This window comes from Mytilus edulis, chromosome 9 (assembly GCF_963676685.1).
Source record: "Mytilus edulis chromosome 9, xbMytEdul2.2, whole genome shotgun sequence".
In the NCBI taxonomy this organism is placed as follows: domain Eukaryota; kingdom Metazoa; phylum Mollusca; class Bivalvia; order Mytilida; family Mytilidae; genus Mytilus; species Mytilus edulis.
Genome location: NC_092352.1, coordinates 23,644,712 through 23,657,466, shown reverse-complemented (window position 1 = coordinate 23,657,466; position 12,755 = coordinate 23,644,712). Strand labels below are relative to the sequence as shown.

Below are 12,755 nucleotides of genomic sequence, written 5' to 3'. Positions count from 1 at the left end.
CAAATATAAGATAATGCACCTTGTTATATTCTTAAAATCTTTACATAAAAAAACATCTTGCTAACTAAATATTTATAATGGAAGAAATTACAATTGTAAACTACATTTATTAAATTTCTATGTTTGTTCTTCTCCTGGGACTCCCAAAACAATTATATGTCAAATAAAGAAATACAATTACAATGGTTGATTTCCAATATAGACACAGGACATCAAATTAAATATGTTGCACTCTGCAAATAGTTTTATCTGCAGGGAATCTTAATAGTAAATGCAGTTTATGGAAATTCATATTAGTTCATTTCCTAAAGCTATTGACATAATCAGATATGTAATTCTATTCTCCAATCATAAAGTTTCAGTTTATTTAGACCTTAGACAATGATTAGCAAAAATCTAGACAAGTAAAAACATTTCTTATTGGAAAAACATTATGTCTGCATTTAAGTCTCTTCATCAATAAATTCATTTGTTATCTGTAATGAACACTGTCATATAAAACTAAAAGACAATCCATGCAGCAGTCTGAAAGGTGTGGACACAGAGAAATGTCAAATAGGCATTATGGCTATGCATAAATGTATTTCAGTCTCCTGATATTGAAATCTATAAACAAACATATAAACCATAACAATAGGCGGATTCAGGGGGGGGGGGGGGGGGGGGGGGGACACCATTTGTGGGGAAAATTTGGTTGATTATATTGGGAATCACTGAAGCATGACTAAACCTTCATACTGTATTTATGGTTCGTCACTTCCTTATGACTAAATTATACACATATATCCCCAAAATGATATTTAAATTTTTCAAATGATTGCTGTAGTGATATTGTGATACCAATGAAGTTAATTTAACTCTGCCATTCAGAATTGCAAGACTGCAAATGCAAACACATTTTTGTAACAAGAACATGAACATGTTAATAGAATATCAAAATAAAACACCAGAAATTCTTTTCACAGAATCTGCTTTAAAAGATCTGACATTCCTGATTCCTTTATCAATTTAATTCTTATGCATACATTCTAAAGTCTTATGTTTTTGTTTGTAAATCTCTTTCAACATACACTGATTGGAATGTCACAAAATCTTCATATTTCTCACCAAAAAAAAAGCAATTTAAATGTGTTAAACATTGAATCAAAATTTACTTTTGAGAAGAAAAAAAACAGAAAATGTAGAAAAAAAGATGTCCAGGACATACCCTTAAGATATTTTATAAAAGCTTTTCAATGTTATTTCTTTTTAAGACTTAAGAATGTTATTTAATGTGGTAATGGTGTCAATCTGTACTATGTTTAAAGTTAATTAAATGTTAATCATACTGGACATAAATCAATTTTTATTAACATTTATTTGCTTTCACCCAGTCCAAATGTTTTATCAAATCATTTTTTTTTTATATTGTATGAATCCATAACTGCCTGGTATAATATTCAAATGATTATAAAAAATTATAAAGAATTAATTGTTTAATCTGAGATAACAATATCATTGTAGTGATCTTACGGTCGGTCTATAGTTTAAAGTGTCAATTGAAGCATAAAACATGCAAGTATAGCATTTTTAACAATGCATTTTTTGTTGTTGTAAATTGTAGAGACAATTTTAACTCTTCAGTATTGAAGTTTTGAAATTCTTCTTATTTTTTTCTAAATATTGACTTACTTTTGCATGCCATTGTTTATCTCACGAGTTACAGGTAATAAATTCCAGTTACAAATCTGAGCGATTGCTGTCAATCTATATGGGAATACACATCCCAAAACAAATAAGTTCAGATATAACATAAATCTTCTCCAAACATTACTGACCACATAAAGCTTCTAATCACATCAATCAAGTTAGTGTCATTTCTTTGTTTTTAAATTTCCTAAACTAACAAGTGCTGAAAATATTATCCCATATCATCCTTATTATTGCACATGCATAGTTTCATGAACTGAGTAAAACTGTGAAAAAGTAATTTCTCTACAGTTGAATAATATTTTTACTACTTTTCTATTATAACTATCGAATATAATAATAATCAATATTGGATGTAAATTGGTTCAATAGATCCATTTTAACAAAAATTCTATACAATCTCTTATTTCCAAATATCATCTACTGGTACTTGATAATTCAATGTCCCTTGTCCTATGTCGTGGATGTCAACGTTTTATTATCAGCACATCTCCTTAAACAGGTTATAGATTTTTTATGACAACATAATGACCTTCGATTGTATCTTTATGAAGCAACTTTCTCACCAAACTATTGTACATGGTATTTGAGGAAATCCAAACTTGTCTTTAAGTACTAATCCTATAGTACTACAGTGATATTACCTTCTGTAGTGCTTGTTTATAGACATTATTAAATGATACTTAAAACTTCATCAAATGTGGTCTTAAGTTGATGTCACACTTCAAAACATTTGATGGCCAGGTAAAAACATAGGTAACGGAGCCTGCATGTCACTTGACAGTCGTAAACTGGACATCTGTTTACACTAATGTATACTTTACAGTGGTATGTCACAGTACCCTGATCTGATTTGTATCTATTTATCCAATGTAAATTGTTTCCTCCACATTAATCCATCAAAATTTATCTTCTAATCGTAAATAATTCTGTTCAAATTGAGTAATGTTCTAATCAATTTTTGTTCTCCAAATTTAATATAAAAGAAAATATCTCACATAATTAAACTGGGGTACATTCCAGTTGGATGATTTTGATATAAAAAAAACAATACGGCTCTGTATTTGTTGTACCTGTTCCAACGATGACCTCTGGTACGATAACAATACAGAAGTGTATAACAATATTGTGATCAACAATGATAATTATTTTGATTGGTGTACGACAATCGTTTTATAACTATAAACTTCTACTTCATGTATTTTGTAGATTTAGGTTTTCTTCAATATGAATATAGATCTGCACTGATAAAGAATCATCTTGTTTCATTAAACTCGGACATATTTGGCAGTTTTTTAAAAAGATGAATTCATCCATACTAAGACATTTGTTAAAATGTCTATCGTTATATATCTATATAGCTGATAGCAATCAATGACTATTTTCTCAAGACCACATGCCAATAACAACAGCTTTAACTTAATCCTGACTTCAAAAGTTCACAGAAGGTCTAAAATAAGTGAAAATTTGATATAATGATAACTTGTAATAGTTCACATGGGACAGATCAAATCTGAGGATTATTACCACAATAGATTGGTCTACCTAAGTTTAACTAAGCTGATAATTCTATCTGGTCTTACAACACGTTAAATAACTACTGTATGTTAGAATTACCTTCAGGGTATTGTACATTTAAATACTTATGCAAAATCTGTACAAATACTTATTAACTTCTTTATGACCTGTTTGACTTTGCATTCAATTTAATTAAAACTTTAAATCAGAAGAACAAATCGGTTCAAAAATATTATTTTATTTGTCGTGTTTAAAACTGTGTCCTAGCTTAAATAATTTGATCAAATTATTCATGCAGAAGTAGTTACATTCCTATTACATAAAAAAGCTGTAGAAACATTTATTCTTCGTTAGCCTTTAATTTCAATGATCAAAGTACGAATCAGAAAAAGTTATAAAAAAAGTGTACCATATTTATAACTGCATAATAAAATAAGAATAATAGTTCTCTTTTACATAGTTTTCAATTATTATAGGCAGTTTGTTTTATTAATACTTTATATTCTTATATACATTAAAGAAAATTCCTACCTCAAACTCACAAGAAGAGAATGTAAATTTTGAACATTAAAGTAGCTGATAAAAGCATTTATACCAACTGTCCAATCCTGTGAGTGTACCTGGATTTCAATTTAATTGTAATAGCCCACTGACTTTTCTTTACCATTTAAGTCCATCTTTTAATATATTCTCCTTTTGAAATCATGCATTTAATTTGACTGACCAAAGTTTTTTTTTCTTCCGTCTAAATGATTTTAATAGAAAATGTGAATACATCATAATACTAGTATACATTTGTTTGAATAAGCAAACATACAGACATTTCCATAATTTTAGGATGAAACTTGTCCATCAAAATATAGTCATGAATTACCAAAAAAAAGTGATAAAGGACATAAAGGGTGGATGGATGTATATGGGATAAATATCTCATTAAATACTGGAAAAAACAAGATATCAAAGAAATATGGCTTTTATTGCTGTTTTATTATTGTATAGTATTTATATTCCTATATTAGACATACAAGGAAAACATCACCATTGATATTATTATAATTGTTTTCCCCATTTCAGATACACAAACACTTGTAAATGTATCATATTCTAAAATCAACCTTTTTTTCAACATTTGGAGCAGAAAGTTTTATTTCAACACTTTCATGTTTTAAAAAAAATATTATAAAAAAAGATTTGTTTCAAAAAGGCAAACCCTAAATTAAATCTATATCAAAGTGTTTATCAAATAGAATAAAGCATTACATGTCCATTTGTTTCAAAAAAAAATTAAATATAAACACCTCTCTGTGCAAGAAAGAAATTATATGAATATTCATACACTCCCACGATTAAGAACCTGATCTACTTAGTAGACCATTGTTGAAAAATCATATCAGTAAATGTATGTTGCTCTATAGATCCTTTTCTTTTATTATTTGTTGTGTTGCTGTCTATAAATTGATGTATATCCATCATCTTATTTTTTTTTACATTGATAAGTCTACAGAAGGAATTTAGGCATTAAAAAATAAGAGAAAAAAAAATCCCTTGAAATTTGAACTGCTGCAGACAAGATAAGATAAAATTTAAACTTTTAGAAAAGAAAAACTGACAGATTGTATGTATTTGGTATGGGAACACCAAATAATTATAACAAAAATTATAAGATAAACAGCTTTACTTCTAACATCTCTTATGACAATTCAGTAAAACAATAATTGCTATAGGATGTAACATAGAAGTACATGTGTGGAATGAACTCAATGGCTACCCAATAATTCAAATCAGTTCAATAACTTTTGTTTGTCTTTATCTGTTAGCCCAAAATTAATATTATCTGGATAAAGGATACTCTTATGTAAGTATTTATATAAAAATTCTATTTAATAAATAGTGGTTACAATGAAACAGGAAATTCAGTTAAATTAATTAGAAATAAATAGAAAATGAAACATCCTTGTAAGTAAATAGTTTGTATGATAATTTATGTAGTATATAAACAGAGGGTAATGTACCGTGTAACAATAACATGGTCTTTGATGAGGTAAACAATGTAGCCCACACCACAATCACTTTCCACAGTTCATGGACTCAATGTATCACTTAACAGTGATCATTAACTTTTTTTTTTATCAAAGTTTAGTTTTTTGTAGTAGTTGAGAATTGTTTTTGTCAAAATGTAACACACAATTTATTATTATCATCTTTGATCATCATTGTAATTGTCAAAAAAAGTAAAGGATGATTTCTTTTATTGTCTGCTTTAGATATTAAAGAAGGAGCATGATCAAAAATGTTTCTTATGGGTTGGTATTGTTTATTTTTTAAGTAGAAATGCTTACTCAAAAGCCGAACATTTACATTGAACTCCTGTAAATATTACTGAATTATTTTTTAAAAAAACCCAACAAGAATTCATAAATATCTTCACCCACTTAAAGACTATAACAAATTTGAAAGAAACCACAGCTTTTAATTGTGAAAATGACTTCATCCCTAATATTGATAAAACAAGACTTATTGTAATAAATCCAAAGTCACTGGAATGGACCCAGGGGACAGTGCCTCAAGTTTGTTGTCAAACTGATAAGTAATGATAGTAATAAAACTTTATACAAAATGTCATTGATCTATCCCAATTAGTTCCTATCAAACTGACTGACAACGTCAACAACAATCACATATGACAAGCAACATCTATGTCTCGCCCTCCATGACTTTCTATGCAGCTGAGACAAAAAGTACAATTTTTGTGTTGATTATTGTAAACTGAGAGGGGAATCTATACCGGGTAAGAGTTACCTTAAATTATCATGAGTGGGTAACAATTATTTTTAATGTTTTGACCTATACTTTTTATCTTTCTGTTTATTTATAAAATCATTTAAAATCTAGGATGGTATTCCAAGTTTTCCAGTTATTACTCAACAAGAACACAAGATATAGTTGGAACTATCTATCTGTCAGATTATCTCCATTCATAACTGTTTTAAAGAAAAGAGACTTATAAAAACAAATTCTTGTACCAAACAAAGTATATGTTGGACAGATGTCATTGTATAATTATTTTAATATCATTCATATTGACATTAATTTGCTTCAAAACCTTAAATCTAAAATGACACAATATCGCTACAAACAGCAAGTGAATATTACTCAAACACCATGCCACACACTAACACATACTTACATCAAATATAAAATCTGCAAGAAGATTACAGAGCCCGACCATGAGAGGTGAATTATCATCTGAAGGTAACGATTCAAACATATTGCGCATAAATGAGCGTCAATTCATTGTGGATAGTTTTGCACTCATTATTCCTTAATTCAATTCAAGACAATTAAAAAATTAACTTTTAATTCAACAATATTTTTTTATTGGAATATATACCAAACAAGGATTCAAAAAAATCTTTCAAAAAAATTGTTTAAAAGAAATGTTTTTTTTTTAAATCAACTTATTATATAAACATATTTATGATATCAGAAGAAAGTATTAAAAGATGACGACTGACGCAAAGTACCTATTCCCTAAACACCAAGCTAGCTTAATAATAAATTTTATGTGAATATAATATGAATATTTTTTTAAGAGACTTATAAATGGCTATAGTTGACATTAAAATATACCAGTGAAATATTTAAGCAATTCAAAGTTTAAAAGTCTTCTTTTTTTATGTCATAAATGTTACCTCTTAGTTTCTGCATGTCTGATATGTTGCTATCTGAAGAACTACCATTGGTCCATGTAGAATAACAGGATGAGTTGTCTCCCCATGACCAGGTTTCTGTAGATGAAGAAATTGTATCACTGTCATTAAACTGACTGTTTGAGTGATCTCCCCTTTCTAGATGGGGTATCTCTGCAGATTGAATGTCCTGTAGGTCATACCAGTATGGGTTATCTCCCATGGACCACACTGATGTTTCTGATGAAGCTGCTGCATCACTATCATTTGATGACTCACCCATTGTATTTGGAACTGTTCAGCATTAACCATCAAAGTTATAGTTGAATTTCACTTCAGACAGCAACTCCAGTCTGTAAGATGGATGAAGATAATTTGTCATGAGTTGCAATTCTAGGAAGTAATAGATTTAAAATTATATTTCATAAAAATAAAATTTTAAAATAAAAAATAATTTTCATTCGTAACATACATGACATAAATATATGTACATACTTCAATGTACTTCGCATTTGAACTTTGATTGCAATTTTTATTGCATAATCTTGAGAAAAACTCTCACAACAAATCAATTCAAATATTAATATTTCAAGGTAGTACTTCACATGAAGTCATTCCAACAGTCTGGCACTAAAATATAGACAAGATAAAACAATCGTCATATTTCAACATGTTCAAACATATCAGCACTTTTGCTAATGATTTTATATAAGCAACACTCAGACTTACAACTCATTAACAATAAATTTTTAGAACTACTGAGTTCAGAGAATACTTGTTTTGCCATCTTGAAATGTTTCAGAAATCTGTTTCTTATTGTGATAGTTACAAGTATAAGCGTCTTATCATGATTTTCACACTCAATTGTTCGTAATTTCAAAATGTGGTTCACTTACTGATGGCTGATGGTGCTTTCAAGGCACAAATCTTCATTATAATGAATTTGTAAACAGCAGCCAAAGTTTTCAAGGGAAACTGACTTGATACATGTACATGTATGCCTGTCCATAATGGCCTTTTTTCAACTAAAATAACATTCTTATCACATTTGAAAAGCTATTTTCATACAAAAACAATTTTAAAACCTTTTATTTATGCTCTTTATAGGTCCATGATTGTCAGATACTTCAATTTTGGTTTTACTCTATGATAACCTCATTTTTATACATAAATTATGTCATTAGTTTTCTCGTTTGAATTGTTTTACATTGTCATTTCAGGGCCTTTTATAGCTGACTATGCAGTATGGGCTTTGCTCATTGTTGAAGGCCATATGGTGACCTATAGTTGTTAATTTCTGTGTCATTTTGGTATCTTGTGGAGAGTTGATCATACCACATCTTCTTTTTTTTTTTATATTAAATGAAATTCTAATCATTTCACATTTGTTCAAATTCTCATTTCTCCTCAAATCTGCACTGAACAATTTCCTTTCATGAATTTGACAGTGAAACCCTATCAAGGATGACACTTCATCAGTGTTGAGTATGCAAGTTATGTATAAATTTTAAACATTGCAACATCATATATGTTCATGTTCAAAGTTAGAAATCTAGTTAGTGATTGCAACTGTCTATATGAAGTTGGTAGATATAGGACAGTCAGTATTTTACCTGTTGTGTACAAGTTTTTTTTTTAAAAGAGCAATATTCAGACACTGGTTATAAATTAATTTCTTTCAAAATATATTTCACCCATATCTTTCTGCCTTGAGCGCAGGATATGGCTGCCACACAGCACTATTTACATTTATTCAGGATAAGAAAGAGTCTATGTATTGCTGCTGTGTTGATGGACCCCTCCAAAGTATTTCTTGCAATTTATGAATTTTGAATCTGAAAGCATATGAATTTTCTGAATCAGATATAAGCTTGATTGACAGCTACATGTACATGTATTTAAATGGAAGTAAGCAATGTGTTAGATTTGAAATGTTGTTCCAAATTGTTGGGTTTATTCATTTCTTATTACTGAATTTATTTATTTTAGTTGTAATACTTAGATACTATTTTTGAGTATTTGCGCATATGTTATTTTTGTCCTTTTGTTAAGTTTTATGATGTTACACCTTTGACATATATGTTATGTTGTCTTTATATTCATTGCAAGTTGTTTATGACTCGGAGACACATCTATATTTGTTTAGAGAGAAAATAATCAGTAAAAAATATAAGAAATATTTATGTCAATTTTTTAGTTTGAACAATTTATAATACTAAAATAACAAGGTCCAATTTGTCAGCCGTCATGGGGAAAAAATGACAAATCAAAGAATTCAACTTTATACATATAGCTAGTTATAGGACAATGGTGTAGATTAAAAATTACACCACTCCAGACCCTTTTGTTTTCCACATAATTAATATTGCCAATAATTAACAAGTTCCGGGTCCAATCTGATACCAATACAAATAGTATTTTCACCTGTTACCTATTACCTTATCTGCACATTCCGCATCTGACAGGTGCACCACCAAACGGTGTATTTAGGATTTTGCTATATACACGGGTCATAATCACAGAGTTGACACTACTAAATTCAATCATTGTCAAATTGTTCCCTATTGTAGTATTTTAATCAGTAAGACTTTCTAAGAAAACAATACGAATACTAAAAATCTGGACTTAAAATAAAACAGCGAAACAAAGAATTCAACTTTATTTATAACTAATATAGGACAATGCTGTTGATTAAAAAATACTCCATTCCTGGACCTTTTGTTTTCCAAATAATTAATATTACCAATAATTGATATGTTCCAGGTCGACGGGTTCAAACAGAAAGATTTGAAAGCAGAGAAAACTGTGTATCTTATAATCAACATAACTTTATCAGATGACAAAACCAATACTAAAATAAGGCTTACGCATAGTTATATACATGTATACTTTAATTCAGTCACGGACCCACGATATCATGGGTGTGTTCTAGTATTTATTTAAACAAGGATTTGTATAGTTACAAATCCTTGATTTAAAGAAGAATATATTGTATCTTTTCATAAGAAATGTAACAGAACGGGTCCTACTAAATTGCGCCCGGGAGCGCCCGGGTGAAGAAAAAGCGCCCGGGGAAAAGAAAAAGCGCCCGGAGAAGAAAATATAGCGCCCGGGGACCAGAAAAAGCGCCCGGGGGAAATATATAGATATTTTATTGGCATGAGACAACTTTGTTTAGTTATGTACATTGATTTTTTTTTAAATTTTAGACAAGTAATTTGCAAATTCAGATAATAGACATTTGTAATGAAGCACAAAAACAAGTATGAATATTTCAATTTTAACAATAATATATGAATACTATTTCGAAAGTCTGATAATAATAGATCACAGTTTATGCGGAAGATTTATAACATGTAAGACATCAAAAGACATGTTTTTCAAAAACGATATCACAGTTTATGTGGAAGATTTATAACATGTAAGACATCAAAAGACATGTTTTTCAAAAACGATATCAATGAAAAATGTATAACTCAAATTTCACAAAAAAATATTAATTAAATCAAAATTAAAAGAGGTACACATAATAAATCAGCAAAAAAAGACCTCAGGCACCGATTATTTTTAGTTACAAAATATACATTTTGATCGAGGACAATATATATGTCTTTCATGATTCTTCTATATACTCTTATTTATATTTATTTACTTACTTATATACAATTTTGAAATCTAAAATGTAAAAGTACAACAACACTTTAGATGTAGCATCGTACATATCCCAATTTATATTAAGGACAAAACAAGCAATGATTAGTTATTTTTTACATTGTAAAAATATTATTATTTCCTTCTCCCGGGCGCTAATTTTCTTCTCCGGGCGCTAATTTTCCTTCTCCGGGCGCTTTTTCTTTTCCTCGGGCGCATTTTCTTTTCCCAGGCGCTTTTTAGTAGGACCGAACAGAACTTTAATATTTATTTCAATTAATTTTTTTAATTTAACAAGTTATTTATGAAGCATGTACATTATGAAAGAAAGTGATTCCTATACAGTTGTAAAGATTGTTTAGTATAATCATGATAATGTGTACATGTATGTCAATGTTTATATGTCTTTTTACTGCAGAGAATCGGTTGTTATGTCACACTTAGAGTTTATGAATCAAATGTAATGTGATGAATAAAGATACTTATATATATATAGTTTAACAGCATACTCGAAATGTATTGACTTTTATTGATGTGATCCGAAATATATAAAAGTTGGTATGGATATACATTTGTAAATTACTTGAAAACTGTATAAAGGAGTACCCCAACTTGCCAAGTATGTACATTTATGATATTAGGAACTTTACTTTTTAATATTTTCCTAAATGATGTGTTTCATTGTGTTTCAAGCAGCTCATCGTATAATTATGCAGATGATATACTTTTGGGAAATCAGTTTAAATAAAGGAATATATACATTGTATCTCCCTCATGCTAAGCTCATATTCCTTGTCCATTGTTGTCTTGATTTCTCTATTATATTTTTTAAGCCATTAGCATGATTAGGTTCTTTTTGTTTATCGTCTCTTCAATTTTTATATTCTGTTCTGGATTTTCAACTACCTTGGCCTAAAGTATCTAGCACAGCAGAGACATTAACTTGAAAGCATTATAATTTTAGCATAATGATCTTCCAATCTTCTTAAATATATATCAACACATTATGGATACAGGTGAACAAATTTCATCATTTTTTGTTGTACGCAAGAACAATACGAAAAAGTACTACCAAATCGTTAGTGCCATTGGCTGAACTGTTCACCAACTGGTTGTGTGGCCGAAACGTCTTGAATACACCTTATCACTAATCCCGGCTGAACCGGCCGCTTGAACTTTTGATGCATACAACAATCACTTTTCAATTGTGGCGTCAGATATTTTGTTTTATGACATCAAAATTTTACAGGAACCTATGTCATGTATGTCATGTATATACATTTGTACATGTGATATCCAGTCATGGCGGACAAATAGTGATAAGGTGTATTTCAAAAACAGTCATGATTCATAATCATGCACATTTTGTTAAAAAAATATATTGTAACTTTTATCATTCTTTCCTTATTCTTCTTATTCTTCCAGGTATAAACGTATTTACACTTTTGATATTTTGCTGTATTTTGCCTCCGAATGACCTGATATCACCTCCGAATAACCTTTTGACGTCAAGCAACAATCACTTTTTAGTTGTGACGTCAAATATTTTGAATTATGAAGTCAAAGTTTACGGGAACCTATGTGATGTTATGTAATGGCGAATGAATTTGCATACAAGTGTAAATACGTCTATTAAAGGAACTGAATTCAATATTTGAATGTATGAGGTCCTGCGAAAACTAACGCAATGTCTGACAACCCAGAAAGTTTTCTCTTGGCTATTTACAGGATAAAACGTTCTCTATATATATACAAGTAAAACTATGTATATGATGTTGCTGTCTAAATTTTAGCAGAGCATGCCTTCAGGGCAGCTCTGAATCCTTCAACTGTGTCAGATGTTGCTGACGTTGGCAGTTGGTTCCAGTCTCTAATGGTCCTTGGAAAAAACGATTGTCATACCACTTATTTAGAAAGCTTTGATATTACAATAAACTACTTACAATTTGCCATTATAAGTTATTGTTATTTTCTGTGTTTATTATTTTGTCTAATGAAAAAAAGTTTTTTTGGAGTCGATACCGGAAAATTTTGAAATTCCGTATCTGTCATAAAAATGAAATCAGTTTGCCATTGGATACTTTAACATTTCTTGATTAAATACATGACAGAAGAATAAAAAACAATGCAACTTAACTACAATAAAAAAGATTAATCACACTTTGGGTTACACTGTTTAAAGCCTCGAATATAATAAGTTTATTTTCC

The 12,755-nt window shown here is 29.4% G+C and overlaps 1 protein-coding gene across 3 annotated transcripts in view; it reads right to left on the bottom strand.

Annotated features, from left to right (window-relative positions):
• LOC139487846 (unconventional myosin-VIIa-like) overlaps positions 1-12,570 on the bottom strand; it is a 43,379-nt gene extending 30,809 nt beyond the window's left edge. The window contains exons 1-3 of one of the 3 annotated variants that reach the window (XM_071273007.1): positions 12,491-12,534; positions 8,644-8,731; positions 6,900-7,249 (exon numbers count right to left, since the gene is read on the bottom strand). In XM_071273007.1, coding sequence (XP_071129108.1) covers positions 6,900-7,179 — 280 coding nt within the window. In that variant the 5' untranslated portion in view covers positions 7,180-7,249; positions 8,644-8,731; positions 12,491-12,534. Of the gene's footprint in view, positions 1-1,671; positions 3,097-6,899; positions 7,250-8,643; positions 8,732-12,490 lie in introns of those variants that run through there. The other 2 variants (XM_071273006.1, XM_071273008.1) reach the window with 2 other exon arrangements.
• Between the last annotated feature and the right edge of the window lie 185 nt (positions 12,571-12,755).